At 53.6% G+C, this 27,473-nt stretch overlaps 2 protein-coding genes across 2 annotated transcripts; one reads left to right on the top strand and one right to left on the bottom strand.

Annotated features, from left to right (window-relative positions):
• The first annotated feature begins 570 nt into the window (after positions 1–570).
• Positions 571–3,154, top strand: HSPB1 (heat shock protein family B (small) member 1). The gene is made up of 4 exons (XM_058817836.1): positions 571–752; positions 1,533–1,828; positions 2,545–2,608; positions 2,819–3,154. The coding sequence occupies exons 1-4, from the start codon at positions 688–690 to the stop codon at positions 2,976–2,978; spliced, it is 585 nt and encodes a 194-aa protein (XP_058673819.1). The 5' UTR covers positions 571–687; the 3' UTR covers positions 2,979–3,154.
• A 2,191-nt stretch (positions 3,155–5,345) lies between these two features.
• YWHAG (tyrosine 3-monooxygenase/tryptophan 5-monooxygenase activation protein gamma) lies at positions 5,346–26,035 on the bottom strand. The gene is made up of 2 exons (XM_058817678.1): positions 25,812–26,035; positions 5,346–8,798 (listed from the first exon to the last, which is right to left on the bottom strand). Exons 1-2 carry the CDS (start codon positions 25,896–25,898, stop codon positions 8,142–8,144), a joined length of 744 nt encoding a protein of 247 aa, XP_058673661.1. The 5' UTR covers positions 25,899–26,035; the 3' UTR covers positions 5,346–8,141.
• Positions 26,036–27,473: the final 1,438 nt, after the last annotated feature.

The following is a 27,473-nucleotide window of genomic DNA, read 5'->3' as shown; positions in this document are numbered from 1 at the left end:
CATGAGCTTGGGGTCTCTGGAACCTTCTGGAAGGTGGGTGACCAGGAGCTGGGGGGCTCTGGAAGGTTATGGCAGGTGGGTGACTGGCTGCTGGAGGGCTCTGGAACCTTCTGGAAGGTGCGAGACCAGGAGCTGGGGCCTCTGGAAGGTTCTGGCCGGTGGGTGACCAGGAGCTGGAGGATGACCAGGAGCTGGGGGGCTCTGGAACCTTCTGGAAGGTGGGTGGCCGGCTGCTGGGGGGCTCTGGAAGGTTCTGGCAGGCGGTGACACAGCACAGGGCCACTCAGGGCATCTTGCTCTGACTCATCCGGCCATTCCCGAGCCTGGCCCAGCCCCAGCCCCTTCTCACGCCGCATCCTGGGGATTGTTTTCCGGGCAGAGAGAGAGGCCGGGAGCGGCTCCAAGGGCCATCCATCACTCGCAAGCAGGCCGAGCCTCTCCCGATGACAGGAGGACGGACACGTCCCTGGCACGGGGGCCCTGCGGGCTGCCAGCCCCCTCCCCGCACAGCACCCACCCACCCTCTGCGGCTGCGTGCGGCCGCCCCAGCCCGGCACAAGCTTCTGGTCCCTTCCCCGGGGCTGCCGCGATTTCCATTAATAGCCAGCTGAGCAGCCCGGCTAAAAATAACCCCGGGCCCTGTTCATAAGGGCCGGGCCGCCTTCCCCTCGGGCAGCCCCGCACGCCATGGCCGAGCGCCGCGTCCCCTTCACCTTCCTGCGCAGCCCCAGCTGGGACCCCTTCCGCGACTGGTACGGTGAAAGATGCATGGGTTTTATCATTGGCTTTTTGTAAATATTATATGTGTTATGTTAGAAAGTTGTGCTGTGTTAATTCTCTTAAGTACTGTGGTGAATATGGTTTTAGGTTGTTAAAAATGTTAAAGTAGAAACTGTGCTATGTAGGATGCTTTTTTTAAAGAAGGGACTCGCAGTGAGATAGCAGCTGCAGGACACCTAAATCTTTCAGAGAAAATGAATTTATTGGTCTCTTATCAGAAGAAATGAACTTCTTCATGCCTCAAAGGCGCTGTTAGGATTCGGAAGAAGAAGCTGATGATGACCAGACAGAATCCTGTATTTGAATGGAATTTATGCATCATGTATGAGGTGTATGAATATTCAACAGGCTGTTGCTTTTAAGGGTTAATCCTCTGTTAATGTGGGTCCTTTTTCGGGCTCCTGCTGCCCAGAAAAAGGTACCCAGACATCCGTAACTCTTTATATTTATTGTCTCATATTGTTCTAATTCAAATTATCCAAATTATTATTACTCTATAATTATATTACTATTTTTTATAACCATTTTATCCGAACTCTTTCCCCACCGGAACCCAAGAGAAAGGTTTCCTGGGAGTCCTCTGCTTTTAACCCCTGTGTTCTCAGAGGCGTATCCACGTCCCCAGTGGCCACACCGGGTGCCAACATTCAAATCTGAGCAGCGCAGCATCCCAAAAAACTCACTTCCCTTCAAACCACCACACTATTAAACTCCGAAAACTTTAAAAACGAGCGATTGGTGTTTTTCCCCAGGTACCATGGCAGCCGCCTGTTCGACCAGTCCTTCGGGATGCCGCACATCCCCGAGGATTGGTACAAGTGGCCGAGCGGCAGCGCCTGGCCCGGCTATTTCCGCCTGCTGCCCCGGGAGAGCGCCCTGATGCCCGCGCCGGGCTCGCCCTTCGGGCAGGCGCTGAGCCGGCAGCTGAGCAGCGGCATCTCCGAGATCCGCCAGACCGCCGACAGCTGGAAGGTCACCCTGGACGTCAACCACTTCGCCCCCGAGGAGCTGGTGGTGAAAACCAAGGATAACATCGTGGAGATCACCGGTGGGTGCTGGGGTGGGGATTCCTGCGTGGGGGAGATGCTGCGGTGCTGGAGGTTGACGGGGGGGAAATGTGGAATAAGGGATGGGGATAAGGGGAAGGAAAAGCAGGAGATGGAGGAGAGAAGAAAAAGGAAAAGGGAAAGAGAAAATCGAGGCGTGGAGGAAGGCCCAGCATTGCAGCTCAGTCTCGGGGTGCACTCAGGTGCAGAGACCCCCCCCCAACCCCATACATTGACCCCTTGCTGCTGTTCTGGAAGGACACAGTGAGCCACAGAGGGTCCTGGGGTGTCGTGAGCCCTGCAGCCCCCACAGCAGCCTGGATGCTGTGACAAAGCCCAGATCTGTGGCACGAGGCCAGGATGAGCTTCCTGCCCTGTGAGGGAGGGCCTGCAAGGAATGGGGCAATTCCCAGATGAATTCAGGGACAGAGGGTTGCTCAATCTCCAGCCCTGCCAAGCTGTGGGGCCAGCTGGACACTGTTGGGCCCCTTTGGCCACCCCCAGCTCCTGGCACTGCACTTTCCTCTGCTTAAATTTGGGGGATGCACCCAGGGTGGCCCTGCAGAGGGTCCCCCCAAAGTTGCTGCAGGCTGATATTATGGCAAAAGCCCCAGGATGGGCAGAATCAGCCCCGGGATGGGCAGAATCAGCCCCTCACAAGTGTTGGGGTGGGGCAGGAAGGTTCCCACCCAATCACTGAGGTTTTGTTCCCTTGCAGGCAAACACGAGGAGAAGCAGGATGAGCACGGCTTCATCTCCAGGTGCTTCACCCGAAAATACACGTGAGTACCAGGGAGGAGGGGAGACACCTGATGCACCCCCGATGTCTTTGGGGATGTTTCCCCACCCACCCACACCTTCCAAACCTCACTGACCAAACTGGGAATGCTGCTCAGCCAAACTGGGAGTGGGAGAGGCAGCGATTTGGGGCTGAGCATTGCATCCCCTGGGTCGGTGCTGCAGCCCTCACCTGCCCTCTCCTCCCCTCCCAGCCTTCCCCCGGGTGTGGAGGCCACGGCCGTGCGGTCCTCGCTGTCTCCCGATGGAATGCTGACCGTGGAGGCCCCCCTGCCCAAACCCGCCATCCAGTCTGCCGAAATCACCATCCCCGTCACCGTGGAGAGCCAGGCCAAGGAGCCGGCCAAGAAGTAGGCGGCACCGAGGAGGAGGAGGAGGAGACGGAGGAGGAGGAGGAGGAAGAGGAGAAGCCGCCGCTGCTACCCCCGCCCCCAGCTGCCCCCTCACACCCACCCCCTTTTTACTGTTGATTTTGTACTCGCCCTGCCACTGAGTGCCTTGAGAAAATGTGAAGGAACCGACAGAATCAGCCGGAATAAAAGCTGGTGAAAGAAACCTGTCCTTGTGGTGTGTGTGCCCCCTGCCCCTCGGCTGGGCCGTTCCTGTGGGAGCTGCCCGGGGACCAGAGCACCGGGACGGGGCTGCCTGGGGCCAGAGGGGCCAGCAGGGTCCCCGAGCCCTGCCCAGCACTGGGGTCTGTAACCCAGGGCTCCACATCCCCGGTGTTCTCATCCCAAGGCTTCACAACCTGGGGTCGATGTCCCTGACATGCACATCCTGAATATCTCACACCTGGGTCTCCTACATCTCTGCTCTCCATATCCACCTCCAGCACTCTGGGGGCTTTACATCCCTGATCTCCGACATCTCTGGTGTTCACATGCCAGGTCTCCAGCATCCCTGTCTCAGCATCCCAGTTTTCCACAATCTGGGTCTCCTGCATCCCACGCGTCTCCAGTCCCAGATCTCCTCATCCCTGCTTTCCCACGCTCAGGATCCCCACATGCCCTATCAGAGAATATCTGGGGTTTCCACACCCCAGTGTCACCATCCTGGGATGCTGCATCCCCAAAAAACAAGTGCACAAACACTCCCTTTGGGTCAGAGGCCAAACAGGGGCTCCATGGGCAAGAACCCACCCCAGCAGTGCAGCCCCCTGAGGTCCAGCCCTGCCCCCGGGCTCCCCCTTCCCTCCAGCCCCCTGTCTGAGGGTTTGGGGGTTCAGCTCAGGGGCTGCAGCCTCCCAGGGGGCTGCAGAGGGGCTGGGTTGTGCCCTGGTGCCGTTTGGCCCCGGCTGGCCCCGTGTCCCCTGCGCCCTCCCTGCCCCGGGGCTCTGGGCAGGACTGGCCCTACATGGCCGAGGTCAGGGCCACGATGTCCCCCGATGTTCCCCGCTCAGTCAAATCCCACTAATCCCCCCTGAGTCATCCCTGGCCGACGCTGACCTGGGAGGAATCCTGCAGTTGTGAGGCCCCTGTCGGAGCCTGGGGGGCTCCCTGCGCCCCGAGCCCCTGCTCCCCACCCCTCTGCCCAGCAGTTTGGGCTGCGATGGGTTTGGCAGGTCTCAGGCAAACCCTGGGGATCAATGGGATCAATTCCCGATCTTGGTGATTGATTCCTGCTGTTGGGGGTCACTCCTGTGCTTGGGGGGGGGGGGGGTCCCATTTGTGTGTGAGGCTTTTCCAGCCCCAGCCTCACTCCAGGGGAAGAAGCCCCCAGGGAGCATCCCCAGCCCTCTCGCCTCTCCCGTGCCCTCACCACGGTGACTTTTGCTTCCCAAAATAAGCCGGGGGTGGGGGCTGCGGCAGGGCCACGGCGCTGGGATGGGGTCGGGGTGTCCCTCCCTGTGTGGGGGTGCCCCGTGAGCCCCCAGCCCCTCCTGCTCGCAGCCCTTGCCGTGGGTGGGGTGGGTGCTGCAGCCCCGATCCCTCGCAGGGCGCTGAGTCAAGGCGCATTTTCTGTTTATAGCTTGGCGGGGAGGGGAATATTTTTACAGCGTGAGTCACCGCGCGTGTGGCTGCGAGCGGAAAAGCGTCGGGAAGGGACGGAGGTGGGGAAGGGACGGAGGTGGGGAAGGACCGGGGTGGGGAAGGAAGGACGGAGGTGGGGAAGGGACGGGGGTGGGGAAGGATACTTCACAGAAAGAGTGGTCAGAAACTGGAATCATTTACCCAGTGAGGTGGTAGAGGCATCATCCCTTGAAGAATTTAAAAAAAGACTGGATGTGGCACTTGCTGCCATGATCTAGCTGAACAGTTAGAACATCGGCTGGACTAGATGATCTTATAGGTCTCTTCCAGTCTTGAAAATTCTGTGATTCTGTGATTCTGTGAGGTGGGGAAGGGACGTGGGTGGGGAAGGACGGGGGTGGGGAAGGAAGGACGGAGGTGGGGAAGGAAGGACGGAGGTGGGGAAGGAAGGACGGAGGTGGGGAAGGACCGGGGTGGGGAAGGGACGGGGGTGGGGAAGGACGGAGGTGGGGAAGGACGGAGGTGGGGAAGGAAGGACGCAGGTGGGGAAGGACCGGGGTGGGGAAGGAGCCACCCAGCCCCTCCCGAACCCTCCCCGCGGCTCCCCCGCCCCGCAGAGCCCCGGGAGGAGCCCGAAGCCTGAGGAGGACGCGGATCCTCAGCGCTGCCCCAGGAGCAGAGCCCAGGCTGCCCCCGAGCCCCCCGGAGCCCCCCAGAAAGTCGAGACAAGGCGATAACAATTAAGCAGCGCTGACGTCAGATCTGTAAGTTTATTTGCTCAATGTACGACGGCTACATAATGACTCACATTCATGATATTCCATCACTGAGGAAAAACTGCTAAGAATGGTCCGTGTGTGAAATAATTCCTTACAGAAACACGGAGTTGGAAAAATAATCACTGATTAGACCTTAAAAATAGTTCACTGCATAACATGACAAAAAGCACAAACAAAGGCTCATTCAAAGAACACAGTCATTGTTCTCCTACACTGTAATAGTTATAATTTCACCATGACGAACACCAGACATTAAGATTAAGCTAACACTGGTGTTTTCTTTTGCTTTTTTTTTTTCCTTTTTAAAAACAAAATCATATATAATTGCATGTCACTATAGCAACATCCATAACAGATCAGTTTGTTACGATCACTATTTGGTAGAGCAAACTTTACCCCCGAAAAAAAAAAAGGAAAGAAAAATAAATTAAAAAACTTTAAAAAATTTTTGAAGACTATTTTGTCATAGGAATACATAACATCTACAGTATAAGTTAATAAATTTCAAGCTACTGTATAGAAATACGACACTAGCATGCACAATATTGTATCAATAGAGTAATGGAGCAGTAATCATTTCACTGGAGAGACAGTATCATAGGCAAGTGCATCTCTTAAAAAATGAAAGAAACCATTCAAGCTGCTTAAAAATCAAGTCCCTGACCCCCACTCCGTTTTTAGCCCTCTTGTGCCATCTCTCCTGCATAAGTTTCCTAAAGCAGCCAGAGCAAAAAGCCAAAAAGAGTAGTAATTATTTTGGGAAAAAAAAAAACATAAAAAAAAAAAAGAAGATAAGTTTTGTAATTCCAGTAAATCACTTCCAATTATACAGCTGGGACAACACTGCTCACGGGACACGGGGGTGGATGAGAGGGAAAGCCTAAAGCATCTCCCGGTCCCGGCACACAGCGGCACCGCACACCCTCACCGTGGGGTGCTGCGCCCCCAGTTCCCTGCGGGGCCCTCGGAGCAGGGGGAGCCTGACCCAAACCAAACCAAACCAAAGCAAACCAAGCCAAGCCGGGCTGGAGCGCTCCCGGGGCCGGAGCCGTGTCCGTGCCCCCGGGCCCCAGCGGTGCCGTGTGTGCCTCACCACGTGCCGGGCTGGCTCTCGCAAGGGCCGGGGAAAGCCTGGTTCCAAATCAGCGTCAGAATCTCAGAATCACGGTAAGGATTGAATCAAAGCACGAGCGCGGGTTCTCCTCGCTGCGCGGCGCTGGGGAAGCGCTGCAGGGCGCAGCGCTCCGCGAGCCAGAGAACAGCACTGAACCTCCAACAACCATGGAAAAAAATCAAAATTAAAGCTGAACTTACTCAAAATGGGGTAAGTAGTACCTGCTAAGCAATTCAGATGCCCCAACTCCCACCCCCGGCCGGATCAGACAGACTGAGAAAAGATTTTGCTAAGAAGAGAACTAAGTTCCTGGGCTCCCGATGGTGGACAGAAATGTCTATGATTGTAGCTCTTCCCTTGAGGAATTTCTCTACCAAATTAGTGTCTAAGCTCCTGAAGTTCACTCATTACACCACAAGCTTCCCCAGGAGAAAGGAAAACGCACCCGGCTTCCCTGGTGACAAACAAGGGAGCCCTGGGTGCTGGAGATCTGCTGACAAACCTCATGGTACAGTGGGAGAAAGTCAGGCAGAGTGAAATGGCAGTGCAATCCCTGAGGAAGCAGCTGTGGCACCTTAAATCAGGATGGTCTTTTGAAATACCAAACACAGTACATGACATACAGACCTGAATGCTCTTTTTTTTTTAATATTTTTTTATTGTTTTTTATTTAAGTGGCATTTTTTTTTTTTAAGTTTAAACACTTCCCCCTTTGTCTAATTAAGTTCTTAAACCTTTTGCTGTGGACTTAAAATAGTTGAAACAGCCGCTAGCCAAGCACCTGTTAAGCTGTTGACCAAAAAACTAGAGCAGCTTTGATGTTCCTGGGGCGGGCGGTCTTCTTGCCTTGGGCGACACAGAATAGCTAAAGCCAGTCCACAGGCGAGGACTGCTCAGGAAGGCAAGCCAAAAGAACTAGCAAAAGAAAGAAAAACAGACAATCAAAGGCTTGATGTCATATGGCTGTAATGTAGAAATACTGTAAACTGCAATTTAGTGTTAATACTGTAAGCTACCCTAATAAATATCTCAACAAAAAAAAAAAAAAAAAAAAAAAAAAAAAAAAAAAAGATTGAATGGCCTAAATCCCAGGGCTTTGCAAGCCCCAAATTCTTTAGTTTTGTTGGTTTTATTTTTAATTCCTTCTCAATTTGGGGATTTGCAGGCAGAGCTGCAGAGAGAGGCCCCGCGACGTGGTGCGGGCACACGGCACCTGGGCTGCGGAAACAAACGCTCGAAGCCTTACTGGAACCACAGAACTCCCTTTTTTTTTTTTTTTTCAAATGTTTTTGCGTTGCTTTCCTTCCAAATGAGGGCCATTCCATCCACGCAAATTCGTCTTAAAACCCTTTTTTTTTTTATTTCTAGCAATAAAGTTAAATTAAAGACAGCTCCACTTGTATTAATAATCTACAGAACAGTCCATATGCCAGTGAGGCTGCTATTCCATACCAGCACAGCCAGCCTGACTTCCACTAGTGGTGTTTTGGCAAAAATGTCAACGAGGCAATCAAAGACAGGTTGTGGGGGGCCTCCCTGGGAAGGTGTCCCCTCCCTTTCCCTCCCCCACCCCGGACCCCCCCCCACTCGTGGGAAAAAAATAAAGACTGCAGTAGTTAGCATCAGCGTGCGGCTGCCAGTCCATCGGGGGGGTCTAGTTGTTGCCTTCTCCGCCGTCGTCGTCTTGCTGATCGCTCGTCCAGAGCGTTAGGTTGTCGCGGAGGAGCTGCATGATGAGCGTTGAGTCCTTGTAGGAGTCCTCGTTGAGGGTGTCCAGCTCGGCGATGGCGTCGTCGAAGGCCGTCTTGGCCAGGTGGCAGGCCTGCTCCGGCGCGTTCTGGATCTCGTAGTAGAAAACCGAGTAGTTAAGGGCCAGCCCGAGCCGGATGGGGTGGGTGGGCTGCATGTGCTCCTTGCTGATCTCATGGGCTTCGCTATAGGCCTTCTCCGAAGACTCCACCACGGTCGCCCTCTTCTCGCCGGTGGCCACCTCGGCCAGGTAGCGGTAATAGTCCCCTTTCATCTTCAGGTAGAAGACTTTGCTCTCGTACTGCGTCTCGCTGCAGTTCTTGATCAGGTAGTTGTCCAGCAGGCTCAGCACATCCTGGCACACGGCTTCCAGCTCCTTCTCGATCTTCTCGCGGTAGGCGCGGACCATCTCGATCTTCTTCTCGTTGCCATCTGCAGAGGTCTTCTGCTCGATGCTGCTGATGACTCGCCAGGACGAGCGCCGCGCCCCCACCACGTTCTTGTAGGCCACGGACAGCAGGTTCCTCTCTTCGTTGGACAGGGGCTCGTTCAGCTCCGTCACCTGTGTGGAGAGAGGGGGAGAGAAAAGAGACGTTTGGGTTAAGCCCCAGCCTTCTGATATCCCCATCACTCCTTTGGGTGTTCCTGTGTGTCTCTAGGGAGAGGCAGGAGGAGGCAGTCAGCTCCAAAGTCCTGCTCTGTCATCCAGCTCTGCCTCTGCTCCCATCCCAGCAGGAGCCAGAAGGGAAATCATGCTGTGCTCCAGACCCACAACAAAAGGAGCAGGCCTTGGGTTTTATTTGAGAGATCAGCATCTTCCAGAACGAGAAAAGTCTTCTAGGAAAGAGATGCCTTTCACCTGCAGGATGAGAGCTGGCGATGCAGGGGAGAGGGACAGTCAAAGCAAGAGGGAGGAGATGGTCCAGGGTTATGAGCTACCTGCATGGTTAACAACACCAGAGCTACAGGGTGTTCAGCTTTTCCACTTCCCACAAGCTTCAGAGACACCCAAAGAATCTCTGAGATAGCACAATTACAACTCCCTCAGGCACCTGAAAGCTCACAAGGTGAAGGGGAAATCCCCCACACTGGGTTTCCTCACTGAGGTTAACAGCGTTACCTGTCTCATGCACCACAAAAACCACAAAGGGATTATGGAGATGATGAGCACAGAGCTCCCTCAGTAACCTGGGAAGCACCACTTGGTATCACAATAATCCCATTCCAGCTCCCACAACACCATCACTGCCTGGAGCCTCCCAGGCAGCAGCTTTGGCCAAGTCTGCACCAGCTTCCCACGACCAGGAAGGAGCAGGAGGAGCCCTTGCAGCAGACAGGACACCACACAGCAGCTGCACACGGCTGCTCCCCGGGCTGGTTACAGCTGCCAAGTGCCACTTTGAGCCTGGGCATGGCCACTGCCCCCTTTCCCCCAGGACACACCCTGGGCACAGCCACCTCGGAATCAGGCCACCAAAGCAGGAACCTGTGAGCCACCTCAGGGCAGTAAAGGATTAGGTAATGGTTTGGATGTGAAAGGCTTCTGCAAACACTGAGTCACTTTCACAAGGATGTGTAAGGACAAGGTTTGCTCTGGGCCCAGATAACCACATTTATGGTGGGGAGCAGGAGGCCAAAGGCCCAGCCAGGACCTCATTTGAATGGCCTTGAATGACTCACAGTTGCTCACACCATATTGACCTGCACATTCCAGAACATCCACTCCTCCTGCAGCTCTTCAGCCATGCTCTGGCTGATGTCTCCTCCCAAAACCAGGCCACAGCTAAGCCTGTTTCCCTCACAGCAAGCAGAGTCTCTGATCAGACCCCCTCCAGCCCTTTCCCTCACGGCAGAGGCAGCAAGCAGACCCTGCACTCCCACCCCTGCTGCTGTGTGCATCTGTGCTGCTCCACAGGATGCTCCAGAGCCTGGCAGAGGAACAGCAGACCCTTTTCCAGATGGAAGAGGGTCTTCCTGTGCAAACCAGCACAGCTGCTTCTGCTGCAGGGTGAGAGACAGCGAGGGAGCACGGAATGGGTGTCACATGAATGAGGGCAGGATCTCCTGGGACTATCAGCAGCTGCCAGTGGCACAGGACAAAGAGCACAGAGCAGGGTGCCAGGGCAGCTGCCAGTGCTCCCGCCCAAGGTAAGCAGGGCAGCGATGCCACCCCCAGCTCCCAGTGCCAGGCCAACCCTCACACTCCTGTCCTGGCCAAGACAACGGTGGCAGTTTAACCACGGGGCCCTGGGGTCCCTGTGATATCCTGCTTCCTGCAGCAGGGCCCAACCACAATGAGCCCAAATACCCGTGGTGAGACACTGGTACACTGCCTCCAGCCTGCCTGCTGTGCTGAGGTCTCTGCTCTGCAGTTTTACAGAATGTCTCCCTTTGTTCTTCCCTCTCAATGACACCCGCACAAACCACAGTAATGATTCTGTGGGTTAAAGACATCTTTGGGAGCACAACCAAGGTGTGCCCCTGCCCCAGAGCTTCTGGGTTGTCTGTCCTAAGAGATACCAAAGACTCCATCAGGTTACCGGGGGGCTTATCCCACCTAAGCTGCCCTGCTTTGAGTGAGGGATTTGGAAATAGAAGCATCCAGAAATCCCAGCCTGAGTTATTCTCCTCCAGCTGTAAATGGAGTGTCCAACACCAACAGCCATACAAGAGACTCACTGACTCCAAGAGTTTTCTGTCATGACAGGGGTTGTGGAGATTGATCACCAGATGAAATTTTGCTTCTAGCAAGATGCCCCCTGAGAGGAGACACCAGTTCTGAAGTGAGGAACAAGCAGGTGCCCCACAGCCAAGTCTGCAGATATTTATCACTGCAGGAATAAGTAGATTTACCTCCTCTCACCAGAAGAGTCTTGCTGGAGGACAGATTTATCAAAACTACAGGGAGTTTCGTGGGATTAGCTTTGCCATAAACATTTTAAATTCGAAGCTATTAAGGATTACGGAGGAAAGTTGCCTGTCAAAATCCTTTCAACAAACTGGCTGACAGATGGAAGGTACACCTGTGGAGACAGCAGATTCCCCTAGGGAGCTCACAGGGAACTTGTAAAAGCAGGAAGGGAGCCTTGTTAACCATGTCACTGCTTCCTAGCAAGACCCAGACTCCCAGGAAGGAGCACTGCAGAGACATGGCCAAGATGTGACAAGGGTGGGGACAAGGACCACGGCCCTCAGCAGCAGGAGAGGGGAGAGGCTGCAGTCCCACACATTTCAGTTTGCAATTGAGCTGAGGGAGGAAGAACAGAAAACCATCTGGCTCTTGCATTCCCAGCAGGAAGAAAATGCAAGATGCCCAGGACACAAGGTATCAGACAGCAGGGTACACTGAGCTGCCTTGTCAGTCAGAAAAAGGCAGCAAATATTTATTCCAGGTTCAGCTGCCTTTGAGGACATCTCTGTCTGCCCAGAGATGGTGCCCTCCTGCCTGTGCTGGCATTTCCTGGCACAGCCCCCTGCGCACCCCAGACTGTGCAGTCACTGCCACTCTGCTCTTCCACAGCACTGCACCAGTGCCCATCTCCAGCAGAAACTGCTCCAACACCTCTGCACCAGCCTGTCACATGCACGTGGGGCTGTGCCTTCTCTGCAGCCTGTGCTGGCCCAACAAATGCTGTTTGTTTTTTTCTTACGCTGCAGGATACAGAAACAAAGTGAGTTCAACCAAGCCACTGGCTAAACAGCAGGTTCTGGTATACTGAGTTTGTAGCATTGCACTGAATGCTTCTGATTGAACATCAAATAAGGCAATATCCTGCATCAGGCCTGAATCACACTGCAGCAGTCACATCATGGAAGGGCAGAACCACCCCCCTTAACTCAGACCCTGAAGGGGTTTCACTTCCCCAAAGAAGGGATCAGGTCCCCTGATGCCATTTCCAGCACTGTTACATGGAGTCAGAGATTTCAAATAGCCAAAGGAAAATCCTAGCTTGGCATTAGGAGGGCTTGGCAGGAGCACAAAGCCATCAGGCCCTGGCTGCAGTCTACCTGCTCTTTGGGAAGCTCAGTTTGGAGTTTTACTTCCCTGGCTGCCAGCAGGGAACAGCAGAATTTGCTCTGCAAACCCCAGTAACTGCCCAGCCTCATCTCCCTCTTGTGCTCATGCAGACCAGGGAGAGGGGCAGGAGATGCAGTGTCAAGTCCTGGATGTGGCACAAACAGCCAAGGACAAAGATCTGATCCAATGGTGGAAACTTGATACAGGAAACTCTTCTAGCTATTCTGGAAAAAAAAAAAAAAAAAAAAAAAAGAAAAAGAACACAGCTGCCAGGAGCAGACTGCACAAGGACACCTAGGCAGGGAGTGCAGGGAGCCTGGCATGGAGCAGTCCAGGCTGCCAGGCACTTCCATCACCAAACTGGACACTGCCAGTTCCAGTCTCACCAGTTCTCTGATGGCACAGTGTCTGCACCACCAGACTCAAGGGCCCTTAAGCCATGGGGAAACTCCCTGAGTTCCCACTGGACAAAAATTACTGGAGGTTTAGGGTTTATACTGCTTGGGAGACCAGAGGCTTGTACAAATCCAAGCCCTCTGATTTGCAACAAAGCACTGCAGAGGCAGCACCATGTCTGAGAAGGTTTTCCTGATTTCTCCACTACAGCTGGAGCTCTGACTCAGCACCCTGCCCAAAACCTGGCAGGCTCCTGGCATGCCCAAGGATCACATTGCAGCCAGGCAAGCTTCAGCCTCTTGAGGAGAAGCCAGGGAACAAGCAGAACTTTACCTGTCCCTGATGCCAAGGTATGTAAACCCCAAAAGCCCAAGGGGTGCTTCTACAGCACCTGCTTTCTGAAGTATCCTGATTAACAGGCTTTGGTGAGACCCATGGGGAAGGTTTGCTCCCACAGAACAGCAAGTTAGGTTGGTTAGGGGCTTATTCCAGGACTCCCATCCTCCACTTCTCACCTTGCAGGAGTAGGTCTGAGTATACATCAGGAAATTACTGGTTTTGAGGTCCCTTCAGTGACTGCAGTGAAGATCCATCACAGGACTTAGCTCTACCTGTTTATTCTTGCACACTTTTCACTTAGTTTGATAATTAAGTGCCCACCCATTTACAGCTTCTGCCTGGCTTTGATGTCTTATCTTAAAGCAGACAGCACTGGCAAGCTGACAGGACCCAGAGATCCTTCCCTGGGGAATACCATCAACATCTGACAGTTTAACCCATGTTATAAACCTCAATACTTGCTCTTCTTATTGCTTAAAAGAGAATCCGAGTCCTTCAGGACATCAGACAGCTACAAAAGAGTGAAGCTTTCCTGGAGAGACAGAGACAGCCATGAGAACTTCAAACTGTTCACTGAGAAAAGCTTTTAAAGATCATCAGAGCTCCTCTCCCACCAGGATACACAACATCCATCTCCCCTTCAGCACTCGTGCTTCCTGTTCTATCTACAGCTCCTGCTCCATGGAATTAAATTTGTTATCTCTCCACACAAACCCCAGCAAGTGCCTTGTTTTCCTTCACATGCAGCTTGTTAGAGTGAGCTCTGGCCTGAAGGTCTTCTTCTGTGTTTCATTTTTTGAAATGATGTTCTGACCACTGAAATTCCTTCTTGCTCTGTAGCCACTGGCAAGGGGAGCACCCAGCACACAGCCCCTCCAGGCTCAAGGAGCTGCAAAAGGTCACAACACCTGCAGACATGTCACCTTCTCCCATCTCCAGCTGCTGTCACATGCTGGGACCCCACCACCAATGAGCAGGGACAAGAGGACACAGCCTCAGGCTGTGCCAGGGCAGGTTCAGGAAGAATTTCTTCACAGAAAAGGTTCTCAGACATCAGAAGGGGCTGCCAAGGGAGCTGGTGGAGCCCCCATCCCTGAAGCATTCAGGAAATGACTGGACATGGCACTGAGTGCTCTGCTCTGGTTGACAAGGTGGTGACTGGTTAAAGGTTGGACTCTGTAACCTTGGAAGTCTTTTCCAATCTTAATGATTCTGTGTCAAGACCACCTTTAGCAGCCCAAGTGTGTCATTTTGGAAGGCCATGACAGACAGACTGCCTGTTTTTTCCTGTCCCCAGCTCGCCCCAGCTTGAAGAAATGGCTGCTCTCAAGCACATGAAACTGTCACCATTAGCCAGCAGCCTGGTGAGAGTCACGACTCGATGTCACTCAACCTCACCAAGAGCAGCCTCTCCCCAAGCACCAGAGTGAGCTGTCCTACAACTCCATCACAGCAGTGGGAAAGATGCTTTTCTTAAGCACTGTCCTACTTTGGTGAAGTAGGCGTGTGTTAAACCAGACCTAAATCTAAAATGTTCCCAGATTGGTTTGGGTTCCTTTCCCTGTTGCCTTGCCTTCGCCCCCATGTCACACTTCCAAAGTGGAAGTCACACCAGAACTGCTTCTCTCCTTGCTGACCCCTTCTGCTGTCCCCTGCTCATGTTTTAACTCAGGAAATGACTGAGTGGCCAGGGGGGCTTTGGGCTGTAGGTCAAACCCTTCCTCTCATCCCAGACAAGACCAAAAAAAGGCACGTGCAGGCTGTGGGCAGACAGAAGTTCCCCACTGCCTTCTCCGCTGCCTGTTTCACTATGAATAATCCTCTGCTAGTTCCTGTTTTCTAAGCTGGCAGGGCCACTTCACATCACAGGACAGCAGCTGAGGGCACATGGGATGGTTCTGGCTCTGCCATTGCATTTCAAATTGCTCCCAGTGCCTCAAGGACCAGTGTCTGCAGAGAACTGTTTATTGCTTGCAGCCCAACTGCATCTCAGAGGCTACTCAGGTGCTCCAGACATCAATTAGGATTTCTGCATGTTCCTACACTTAACAGCAGCTTTCATCCCACTCTGCAGCCTTTATTACTTAAGGCGACTTTGAACCACCCAAGACAAAGTCTTCAAACTGGGAGATGTGGAAACCAAGAGCTCATTTATTTTATTGGCCTTTGTAGCTTAATAACTGCATGTGATGGCACTGCATTCAGGTTTGATCAGTCCTTGGAGCCTGCAGACCTCCTGCTCCAGTTTCAGTGTGGCTGTCATAGATTTCAGTTGGAGAAAAAGCAAATTTCAGCTGCTTGGGTCATTCTTGCACATGAAAGGTTGAAGGGAGCCAAGGTGAGAACAGCAGTAAGAGCAGCAGAGCTCTGAGCTGCTCCATTTTGTGTCCCAGCCCTTATCTGCAGCACTGCAGTCCCAGCACTTGGGATAACGACTCTGGGTTTCTTTCCACTGCAGAACACCTGGGTGCCACTGATTTGTGTCCCTGACTTCTTCTGCAGCTCGAGATAAGGCAAACACAAGGAAACATCTGCCTGCCATGGCTATTGTGGACAGAGAGCAGCCCAGACACATCCCAGTCACCAACTGGAAGGAAAAACCCTGGCCTCCCAGCTTTGTGTATGTTCAAGTGTTCTACAAACAAATGTTCAAGGAGCTACAAACCATTTCTGAGTTAGCATTGCACAGTCCTGTCACAGAGAGCTGCTCCTCTAGCCAGCATGTGCTTTTGAGCCAGGAAGGAATTATGCTCAAGTTTTCTTGTTTTCCTTATTAACACCCTGATTCCCATTAGCCTTACTGACAGGCTATTAAACAAGATGAAAACTGGCTGGAGGACAACTCATTTCAGCATCTTGCTGCCATTACCTGCCTCGTGCTTATTAAAAACTCTCAGGGAAAATGATTGACCTCTGTTGGCCTAGTGCCTCCCAGCCACCAGATGGAGAGAGCAGCAAGTCCAAGCACATCAGCCCCAGCATTTGAGGGGATTGTCACTCAGGGCTCATCACACTGTCCCTGGCAGATGGGACACCAGCACCTTTGCCTGCTAACTACAAAGCAACAGAAGGGATGCCAAGCTATTCCTTCCCCAGGATATGGCAGGCTGGCAGCATCATCTGCCCACTGCTGCGTGCTGTGAGTGCCTCAGCAGCAGCACAGGATCAGCACCACCCTTCTCCATCACCCAACAGCTTGGGGAGCTCTCCTGCCTCAGATTATCTGCTCTGCTCCCTGCTGACAGCCTGGTCTCCAAGCTCTCTGCTAAGCACGTGGAAGCCCAGTGCCACAGCGTGCCACTGCTGTGAGAGCTCAGATGTGCCCCTGGAGCTCACAGCAAGTTTCAGGAGCTCAGAGTTGATCCGTTGATCCTTCTGGAAGGAGAATGACAATTCATGGTTGCTATAGGCTCTTCTGGGCTGCATTAAGCTTTTCCAGGTGCGAGCTGAAGAGCTCTTCAAGAGTAACTGCAGCTCTTTCCTTAGAAGCATTTCTGTACAAGTTTAAAGACTTGGGGGTTTTTAATTTCTGTTTAAAAATTATTCCTCAGAAGACTCCACCTGCTCACAGGCTTTTGAGCTGAAGCAGCCATTCACAGGATGGCCACTGGACATTTCTAGAGTCTTAAGACTTGGTCCATGCAGAAGATTTTTTTTTTCTTTCCAATTCATGGTAAAACAAACCCAAGCTAGAGAGATTTCAGGGACTCTAGATAAATGCACCAAGTTTCATGTGGGGAGGGTGTTTAGTGCTGCTGGGAGCATTAGCTGCTTAAAGATTTACCTCACAGCTTCCAAGGGTACTAATCTGGCTCAGATCTTAGTGCTTTCCTGCTCACCTCCAGCCCCAGTGCCAGGCAGGAAGAATCCTGCCACCAGATCATCAAATCCTCCCCAGAGCATCAAGTGCCAGGCCCTGTCCTTAATCAGGGGCTCAAAAACCGCCTGTGCCCATGACCTCTACCCAGCTGAGCCAAGAGAGAAGGGATGCTGTGCCATGGGCAGGCCACCTCAAGGCTGAGAGCAGGTTCTGGTTGCTGGGAGAGCCTGTTCCTGCTCACTGAGCAATTCCTGCCTGCTGGCATGGCTTCCTTTGGCATGGCACTGCTGCCATGGCAGCTGCAAGCTGCTGCTCCAAAGGGTGAAATGGGAGAAGCTGCAGCCATGCAAAGCTCCTGCAGTGAGCATGCACGATTTTAGCTGCTCCAGGTCACTCCTACAAACTCTTTGGGAACACCTGGTTGTTGCACATCAAGGTAAGATTCTGGAAATATTAAAAACAAGATTTTTGCTCTAGGTCTCTTGGTCTGCAGATCCAGCAGTTCCTTGCTGTCTCAAACATGTTTTACCAGATTAAGCAAGAGACTTCCCAGAACACCCAGGTGGATTCCTGCATGCCAGCTCCACGATAGGTTTAATTTCTACATCAGTGAGTAAGGTGATTATCCCTCCAGATGTACTTTACCCTCCCACTGCTTCAGGGATTTCAGGCTTGATCTTACACATCTCTAGCAAAGACAATTTTATTTAATTTCTTAAATGAACTTGCAGAAAAGAAAGTCAAGTTTTTGCTCTGGCAGCTTTCTGGAGCACTGTAACTGATTTTAAATTACAAGGAGGGGTCACTAGCCTAGATCCAACTGTTTAACTCCCCTCTCCGGATTGCAGCCATCCCCTCCCAGCTTCTTCTGAAGCCCAAGGAACTCCCACCACAGATTTGATCTCAGTTCATCACAGGTGACAGAACCCCTGAGGTGCCAACATCATCTTGACACCACCAAACACAAGAAGCCAAGCTCCCAGATAATGAAACATTCACCCCATGTAACAAAGCCCAACAGCATAAACAGGCAAAGCTCCAAGGCCTGCCCCAGCTGGGTGTAAATCAAAGGCTGTTAATCTCCCCCAAGTTCCCATTCACTGCTGCATTAGCCTTTTACAAGTAGAGATCTCCTACAGCAATTGCTGAGCGTGTCTGTTAGCACATGGCGCAGCAACAGCTTCTCCACCTACTATGAATAAACCTGATGCTGCTGAGCACAACTGTCCAAACAACGTGTCCATCAGCAGCCTCGTTAGCACTGGGGCTCAGCCTTCTCACTGGTGTTTTTCTAGAGCCTTGCTGAAACCATCTTAGAGAGGAGTCAGAAGCACCCTGACACGCCAAGCAGCTTTGCTGGGTACGTAAGCAAAGACACATCCCAAGCAAGCCAAGCCATCTAGAGAGATCAGAGGGAATTTGCAAACAATTAAGGAATGGTTTGCACTTGGAATCCCTGCAGACTTGGGCTCGTCCAAGCACAGCTGCCTCAAACACCCATACACGGACTCAATTCCAACAGCTCCTTCACAGAAGAAAAACATTAAGTACTCTAATCCCTAATCTGGGGATCACTTTAAGGGAATCTCACGCCATCACTCTCTAGTTACTCTCCTGCTGCAATTAACTAATGCACTGCACCTGGTCACTGGATCATTAGCTTGGGGCCAAAAATCAGGTTTGTTTAATATCTAATTGAGCATGTACTGGGTCATGCCTGAGATGTGACTAAATCTGGGTTAGCACAGAAAAACCTCAAACTGGGGGAAGTTTGCCCTTAAATAGGCAGACAAAGGCTTTTGTTTCACCAGCTACACGAAGGCTTTGCTTTTGAGAGACAGTCTAGTCAGTGTTCCCTGCAGCACAAGAATTGCTGCCTCATCATTTCAGCTCCATTTTCCAGAATTTACCATTTCTGAGCTTTTCCAGATTATACCAAGATAACCAGCATGAGACTCCAAGGTGAAGATCAACCCTTTTGATTTACCAGCCCCAGCAGCTCCAAGGGCTCTAACCCACAGAAGGGACCAGAAAGATGCAGCACCTCACATCATTGTGCATTCAGAAAAGATGGACAAAGCCATCCCACTGCTGAGCTCCTCCCCCAGAGACACAGGTGGGAATCCCACATCTTGACATCTGGATTCTGAAGCAGAGTCAGACCTCTTATTTAAAAAAAGAGATAAATTTAAACAGCAGAATGAAAGTCATTTTGTTGCCACTTTCCTTCATTTTACGCTGGGAGGAAGGACTTTGCTCATTAGATCAAACAGCCAGGGGGAAAAACATTCCCACAAAGCCATTTTATTTGCATGAGGAAAGAAGAGTTCCCCCACCTTCCATGACCAAAAGCTGCACTGGCAGAAGCACAGGCAGAGCCTGGCAGCCAGCAGCCATGGCAGAATGTTTTATCTCAATGCCACCAGCATAAAACCAGCCACCACCATTTATCTGGCCTGCTTCTCCAAGACAAGCCAAAGGTTTCAGAGGCTGACAGACAAAGCCAGCCAAAATCCAGCACAGTGACCAATCCATTGCTACTTCCCTTTGTTTTAGCTGGTTTCCAGGCTATCACTGCAAAGCAGTGACCATCACCAGTCAAATCGAGTCATTACTTATGTTTTCACTCAGTTTTTGCTTCCCAGACAAGGGAGTTGCCATTTTCCAGAAATGCCAGTTGCCATTTCTCATGTGCATCTAACCCTTGGGGAACAAAACCTCAGCTAAGGACCAGTTAGGTTAGTTACCTGTCCAGTAAAGAGCTGGTTGAAGGCTTTCAGCTTTCCAGAAGGAAAAGACAAAGACTTGACCAGCAAAGGAAAGAAGGTCTAAGCTGGCTCCAAACCAGTTAGCACAAAAATACTCCTCCTTTGGAAAAATCTGCCATGAGCTGCAGAGCACTGGAGCCTAGGAGAACGCCTGGAAGCACTGAGGGTGCAGCACAACCCAGAGCCAACCTCAGCCCTGCCTCACAGCTCTGCCACAGTCAGGTGGAGATGATGCCTGGATCCCATCAAGGCTGTCAATGGGAAGCCAGGCAAATGCTGTTCCACTGTGCTTTGGACTGCAGTTATTGTAATTTGCATTCAGGAGGCTGAACAGGGCACAAAAGCACAAGGCAGAGCACCAAATGCCCCAGGCACTGACCCACCTGAGGAAAAGCTCCCTCAGGTCAGACTGGAGGCATTTTCCAATGCCTCCTTCCCTGTACCTGCCTCTGAACAGCCTGGTGCTTGGCTGGGACAGGAGCAGCCAGCTCTGGTCTGAACTAGTCTGACAGTCCTCATGGCTCTTCCCTGCCACACTGGAACTGAGCTCCCAGCACACCTCTGCCAAGGAAAAAGCAGCACCAACAAGTTCAGCAGTGCTCCACATCCAAGGACACGTCTGAGCTCAGACAAAGCCACCTCCCAAAAAGCAGCTGGTTACTCAAGCACTAGCAGGTGGGACTCACAAAAGCTTGGATTCTTTTTTTCTTAAATGTGTACCCTTGCACACAAGTTCTGTGCATGGCTTACTTGGCATGAAGCTGCTCCAAAGAGAAGCTCAGGATTTCAGTGATGGACTTGGTGTATTAGGCCCTGCCAGATGTGTCACCATCTGTGGAGTTTTCTCCAGATGTGGGGTCATGGGTACCACTCTCCTCCCCAGCCCCTGCTCCATCAGCTGCACCCTGAGCCATGCTTCTCCTCCTGTCCTCAAGAGCCACAGCTAACAGATCCAATGCTCAGCTCCAAGCCTGCAGAGGTAGGAGAAATATCAGGCCTTGAAAAATCCTTGTCCTTAGGATTGTGACCTTGGGGTCATTGTGACCCAGGCCCCCCACAGGTGAAAGGGGTCCATCAGGTCACTTTTACTCCAGCTCCCTGATCTGAAGCTTAGCAAGGCTGAGGCTGTTTATTCCTCCTTGGAAGGCCAAGCTGAGCATGCTCCTGAGCAGCACTGATGCTACTGGCCAGGTACCAGAAAAGTGGTTCAGTAACACACATGAAGAAGGGGAACAAGTATGGTGGGGATCCTCAAATTAAGGAAAATCTTAATTCTACCAGCTGCAGAAGCTGAGGTAGGACCATGTTTTTCATCTCCCTGATCAAAAACCAAATCTCAGCTGCGGGAGGAAGAGGGATACACCACAGTTATGTGGATAACCCTCCTGAAAGCACCATCCAGAACCTCCATGAGAACCACTAAGAGGATGTCAAAGACATCATCCAGGTTCCAGGAACAGTGTGTAGGTCCCTAGATGCTGGAGTTTTCAACCCAGGAAACATTTCTGGAGCTGAAGTTCTGTGGTTGTCCCTAAAGTATTCCAGCAAGCCCAAGCACACATCATCATTGTCCAAGCAGTTTATTCCAGAGTAACTTTGGGATCAGCTGATGAACACAGCTGGGGCAGACAGAGTTTATCAACTGACATTATGAAGTTTACTTGGTGTACTAAAGCAATTAAATCGCCTGTGAACCAGCCATCTTATGATCCCACACAAGAAGCAGCAAATAAAGGTGGTTGAAAAAAAATTAATAAATCAAGACAACTCCCACCAATCTTTTTGCATTTTCATGGTTAGACATCATCCAATAGATCTACTGGATAAACCCAAATAATCCAGGGGTTCATGGAGAGCCCTTGCTCAAGTTTTACTGTTTCTATGTACTCAGCTGCTATATTCTCCATCACAGTCTCAATTTCATTTTTGTTTAGTTCAAGAAGAGGTATTTTGGGTCCAATCCACCTTGGATTGTACATCTGGCCAACTAAGAAACCCAGCATGATCCTGTAAGTCAGTGACTCTTCCTAAATGGACTAAATAAGAACTCACAGGAGCTCAAAGAGGAATTTTCAAGAGCTTGATGTGCTGAAGACTGGCCAGTTACTGGTGGAGCAGTGTCCACTGCAGCCACCACAGAGGGTCTTCATTGATACCTATGTGTGGCTTAGGAGCAGATGTGACTCAGGCTATGGCCACGAGGTCCCAGGGCTGAGTCACACAGAGACAACCCCACACTGTGAACCTCTACAAGGTCAGAAGGACAGGAGCCCCTGACAGCCACCATCCTGTCCTGAGCCCATGCACCTCCAGGAAGGAAGCCCTGCTCATGAGTGAGGCTGTCTGCAATCCCCAGCAACACTGCAGTCCCCCAGTGCTCTGCAGGCACCCTGAGGCTGGGCACCATTCAGTGTGCCTGCACAAGAGCATCAGTGCTGCCATGGGATGCCAACAGCTAATGACTGCAACCATCCACCTCAGCACTGGGAATGGCTCTGCAAAGCCATCCCCAGCCCCCCTGGGAAGTGCTACTACAGCAGCTCGCACTCCTTGGTCCCCTCCCACCATCACAGATGGCCTGCCCAGCACTCCTCCTGGAGAAGCCTTTCCACCTTCACCATCCTTTTGTCTGTGTACACTGCGAGCAGAAAGCAGCTAATCATCCCTGCTCTGCTTCCTGGGGACTCTCCAGACAGGCTGGATTGGTGTTACTGCCCCTTCTTCCAAGGGTGAGCCTGCTGTCTGTGTGAAGCCCTGCTATCAGCACTGATAACTGATGTGGGGGATGATAACCTGCCCAGCTGGTGACCATCACAGGAGAAGCCCACATACCCTGCGCCAGGAGGGCCTGCAATCCCCCATCCTCACGCTCCTCCTCCACCCACAATGGCCATTTACTGCACCAAGCTGTGCTGTCTGAAGCTTGGAGCAGCCATCTGCTTCCCAGCATCTCCAACAGTGCCCCCTTCACACCCACACCTGGTGGTCCTTGCATGCAGCACAGCCACAGCCCTGCTGCAGAGGTTGGGCCCCCAAAGTCGAGCAGTGCTCCCCTCACAGGGGACACCCCAACCTACACCACCCATAGGTGCAGTGCAGTAATTTTCCCCACACACTTTGAAAAGATGACTGATTTCCTCCACAGGTTATTGCAATCATTTTGTCCATTCACTTGCACATCCCCTCCATGTAAGGTCTGTGGGGAGGCACGTGCTGAGCTCCCTGGGCAGGGCTGGCCAGGGGCTTGGCAGGGCTCCCACCTCCGGAAAGCCTCCAGCAGCAGCACCACTAATGGATATTGATCCCCAGCCCTGGCATGAGCTCTGACAGCAAAGCTCTTCCTGAAGCTCAACCAGACAAAAATGCATCTTGCTCCAACCACCAGCACTGTGGGAAGTGAAACTCCAGCAAGCAAGCCCAAGGCCAATGTCTGACCACACTGGGGACCAGCAGAGAGCTTTCCTGTCCCCCAGCACCTGATAGGGCTGATGGTACCCCCAGACAGCACTGAGGTGACAAGGGACATGACCAAGGTCATGCAGACATATCCTGGATCGATGGGCCCAGCCCTGCACCCTTCCTGGGTGTGGCATCACCTTCTGCTCCCTCTGCTAGGTGAGGGATCATCTGCTGTTTTCAGAGACCCCCCAGTAAACCTGTCCCTTTTGGGGGCTGAAGGAGCAATCCTGCTCCTTCAATTAGGGGCAGCAATTAGGGGCACCGGCAGCTAGCACTTGCAAGAAGGAAGGAAGTAAAAGTTATTAGACATAAATATTATTTTTGAGAAACCATTGCCAGCCCAGACACCCCTAGATGAATCAGCAGACAGCAAGAAGCTCAGCACACCATTTCCATTTTAAACCATTAACACAGCCATTCAGCACAGGTTCCCAAGCACACAGGGCTGAGGCTGAACAACCCATGTGAGGCAGCCGCCAAAATGCACGGGTGAGATGAAGCTGCTGGAAAAGGAACCTCTTTAATGCTCATCATTGGCACCACAGGTCTGAAAGGAGAACCATGCAGCATTTCTCAGCAGGGCGCCAGGCAGGGCTAGGTTTGGAGGGCAGGATGGCTCTGCATCACCTTCGCTAGGCGCAGCCCGCATGCTCTCTGCTACCGCCTGGGTGCATTGCAGCTTGGACCATGGCATATGACATCACTAGGCGTTGCTACGGAAATGAGTGCGAGGTCATCAGCCTCCCGCACAACCGGGGCTGGGGGCTGGGCAGCGCACGGGGATAACCGGCTGGGACACGGCTGTGACATGGCCGTGGCCGCCGCACCGGCCGTGCCGGAGCTCCTGGGGCAGCGCGGTGCTGAAAGGAAGAACAAAGCTCTGCCTTTTGTTTGCTGCTCAAGGGAGGCGTCAGCCAGCGCTCCTGCTGGGGATCGCTTCCTTACGGCCAAACTACCCGGCAGCTGATAAGAGGCGTTAGCCCGGGTTACTGTTTCACCAGGGCCCGTAAGGAAAAAATCACACATAGGAGCTCCTAACAGCACCTGGGGTTCGAGCAGCCAGCCCGGGGAAGCAGGCTAAGAGAAATTCACAGAGCAACGCGGCTGTGAGTCCCGGGCATATCCCTGCTGGCTTTGTCACGGCGGCTGCATTATCCGTAGGAAATGAGCTGTAGGATCTGCTCACACAGCAGGCTTTGCTTTAAAATGAATAGATGCCGCCATCAGAAAATGGTATAAAAGCCATGGTGCAGCAGAGGGACAGCCCGGCTGGGTTAATGTGATAATATCTCGTTCCGATTATCCATATTTCATTCCTTGATAAGACATCTCCTCCCTCCCCGGGCTCGGGCTGTGACAGTTTTGTCTGTTTGATAAATGCAAGGTTATTGACAAAATGGTGCAATATGGGCAAACAGCGCTGCACCCACGGCAGACTGCGACATTCCCAGATCGGCATTCACTTTTCATCAGCTGGGGAGGACACCCCAGCTCCCAGCAAAGGTTCAGACCTGACTAAGAAGACAAACATAAAGAACAGTTTTCCCCTTTAAAGCACCCCCTCCCTCCCTCCACCCAGTCTAGCCTCTCTGCAATATGACAAATGCAGAATCTTCTGGAATGACTTGATCCTGCCTCCCACGATTGCTTTGTTTGCAAGATCAGATCAGAGATATGTTTTTTTTTCCCTTCTTATATTGTCAAAATGTCAGTATTGAAGGGGAGCGTTCAGTGTCACAAATCAGATCAGCCTGCTATATGCAGAGTCTTTATTTTAAGAGCGTGAAATGAATACAACATGACTCAATTCATAAATCTCCAACCAAGAGCAGTAAAAATAAAGAGCTTTGACAGTGAAAGGGCTGCCGATCTTTGGGGTCAGGGGCACACACCACACCACGCGTGGGAAGGGATGCACGGGGTGATATTTCAGCAGCGGGGATAGATGCGAACGAACCCCCCTCCCCACACCGGGTCCCCCCCTGCCTCGCCCCCCGGGGCCCCGAGCCGGTGTGACCCCCCCGGGCAGCCCCGCCTGGCTCCTGTGCCCCGCCACGCTCAGGCAGCGTGGGGAGGGGGCACGGGAGGGGGCCTGGGGCGGGGGGACAGCAGAAATGCGGCTGGAAGGGGATGTGGGGCGATGTGGGGGGCTGCAGGGCTGCGGAGGCAGCGAGCCCCGAGGCAGAGGGGAGGATGTGGGGGTGCTCCAGGGCAGCGGAGGGGGATGCGTGGGGCTGGATGGGGGCAGCAGGGCACAGCGCGGGGGTTTGGAGCAGGGGAGGATGGGGGGCGGCTCTAGGGCAGAAAAGGGGATGTGCGCGACTGGGTGGGGGCCCCGGAATAAGGGAGAGGATGCGGGGGAAGGTTTAGGGCAGGAGAGAGCGATGTGTGGGGCTGGATGCGAGCCCCAGAGCAGGAGAAAGATGTGGAAAGGAGCTCTAGGGCGGAGGAGCAGGATGCGTGGGGCTGGGTGGGGGCCCCACTGCAGGGCAAAGGATGCGTGGGGGGCTCTAGGGCAGGGATGGGGGTCGGGAGAAAGCAAAGTAGCCCTGGATGGGGAAGAGCGGCGGGAACGGGACCCAGCCGGGGGTGTCGGAGGGCGAGGGAGCGGGGCCCTGACACCCCCGCGGCCCCCCCGGCCGAGCCCACCACCCACCGCGGGGAACACGCGGGAAGGGCGAGGGGAGGGCGGCCCCAGCGGGGCAGGAGGAGGAGGAAGGTGTGCGTGTGTCTGTGTGTGTGCGGAGAGCGCGACGGCCGCGGGACGGGACTCACGTTCTTCATGGCGGCCGCCATGTCGTCGTATCGCTCGGCTTGCTCGGCCAGCCGGGCCTTCTGCACCAGCTGCTCGCGGTCCACCATCTTCGCGGGGTCCGGGAGGGAGAGGGGCGAGGAGGCTGCGGGCTCCGGGAGGAGGAGAAGGAGGAGGAAGGAGGAGGAAGAGGAGGACGAGGAGGGCGCGGCGGTCTCGGCGCTGCTGCGGCTGAGGCGGCGGCGGCGGCTGCGCCCGGTGCTGTGCGCGCGCCGCGGGCCACCACAACCCCCCTGCGCGCGCCCCGCCCCGCCCCGCCCCTCCGCCGCTGCCCCGCCCACCCCCCTGCCCGCGGAGCACGACGGGAGTTGAAGTCCTAAGGATGGGCAAACGGCGCTGAGTTCACTCAGCCCAGCCTTTCCTCTCAGAACTACATCTCCCATCGTGCCCCGCGCCAAGGCACCGGCCCCTGGCCCCCCTGGGCCCCGCCTGTGCTGATTCACCGGAGCCCGGCCCGGGTGGGCCGCGGAGGGCGCGGCCGCGCCGGGAGGCCGAGGGGGGGTTCGGGAGGCGCCGTGGGACGGGCGGCCCTCGGGATGGAGCCGGGGGACAGCGCCGGGCACGGGCCCACGCGGGGCAGGGACACTCCCAGCCTGGTCCCGCTCGCGGCCCGGGAGCCGTTCCAGCATGGACGCGCTCAGGGCGGGGACGCTGCCGCGGCCCAGGCACAGCCGCAGGCTGGGCTCGCCACAGAGCGGGCTCAGTCACTGCCCAGGCCCGCTCAGAGCCCGCACACGGCCCGTCCTCACCGTGCCCAGTCATAGCCCAGGGCCATGGAGAGCCCACCGAGAGCCCACACACGGCCTGTGCCCACTGAGAGCCCACGGGCCCATGGAGAGCCCACATACAGCCTGTGCCCACTCAGAGCCCACACGGCACACACGGCCTGTCCTCACCGTGCCCACTCAAAACCCAGGCCCACCGAGAGCCCACACACGGCCCATGCCCACTCATAATCCAGGCCCACTCAGAGCCCACACACGGTCTGTGCCCACTCAGAGCCCACGGGCACTCACAGCTTGGAGCCACCCACAGTCTGGTCTCAGAGCCTGGAGCCATGCACAGCATGGTCGCACTCACGGCCCGACCCACTCACAGCCTGATCATACACCCTGAACCCACCTACTGTCCAAACCCACTCACAATCCACGCCCGCTCACAACCAGATCCCACTGAAAACCCTGATCCACTCAAAACCCACTCGCAGCCCATGCACCATTCCCCCATGGAGACCCTGCGGTGTTGCTGTGCCTGGGGTCACTGTGGCACTGCTGGGCCAGGTCACGGTGACACATCTTGGGGTGATGTCCCCTGCTTTCCCCTGCCCCCTTTTTCCCACTATGGCCAGGTCCTGATCCACAGAGGAGAGCATTCCCACTGGAGATCAACGCTGGACAGTGACAGCCACCTTGGGCAGTCACTCATGGATAACCTATGGGATGAAAACATGTCTGCTCCAGCCATGGGGAGAGCCACTGGGAGTTGTAAGACATCCTACTTTCCTAAATATTCTATGGATAAAGTGATGCTGAGAGGAGGCTACAGCACTGGGAGGAATGAAAGGCTTCAATGGATCCTGTTTTCCTGAAAACCCTCTGCATAAAGTGGTGCTGAGAGGATGCTGT

The sequence above is a fragment of the Ammospiza caudacuta genome, chromosome 20 (assembly GCF_027887145.1).
Source record: "Ammospiza caudacuta isolate bAmmCau1 chromosome 20, bAmmCau1.pri, whole genome shotgun sequence".
Classification (NCBI taxonomy): domain Eukaryota; kingdom Metazoa; phylum Chordata; class Aves; order Passeriformes; family Passerellidae; genus Ammospiza; species Ammospiza caudacuta.
The sequence above is the reverse complement of the archived record's forward strand: the minus strand, read 5'-3'. Positions and strand labels throughout refer to the sequence as shown.

Excerpts from the sequence above, each read along its gene's own strand:
- HSPB1 (XM_058817836.1), top strand. The coding sequence starts at position 688 with ATGGCCGAGCGCCGCGTCCCCTTCACCTTCCTGCGCAGCCCCAGCTGG. Across the intron at positions 753-1,532 it reads TGGGACCCCTTCCGCGACTG|GTACCATGGCAGCCGCCTGT; the intron begins GTACGGTGAAAG and ends GTTTTTCCCCAG. Across the intron at positions 2,609-2,818 it reads TGCTTCACCCGAAAATACAC|CCTTCCCCCGGGTGTGGAGG; the intron begins GTGAGTACCAGG and ends CTCCCCTCCCAG.
- YWHAG (XM_058817678.1), bottom strand. The coding sequence starts at position 25,898 with ATGGTGGACCGCGAGCAGCTGGTGCAGAAGGCCCGGCTGGCCGAGCAA. Across the intron at positions 8,799-25,811 it reads TGGCGGCCGCCATGAAGAAC|GTGACGGAGCTGAACGAGCC; the intron begins GTGAGTCCCGTC and ends CTCTCCACACAG.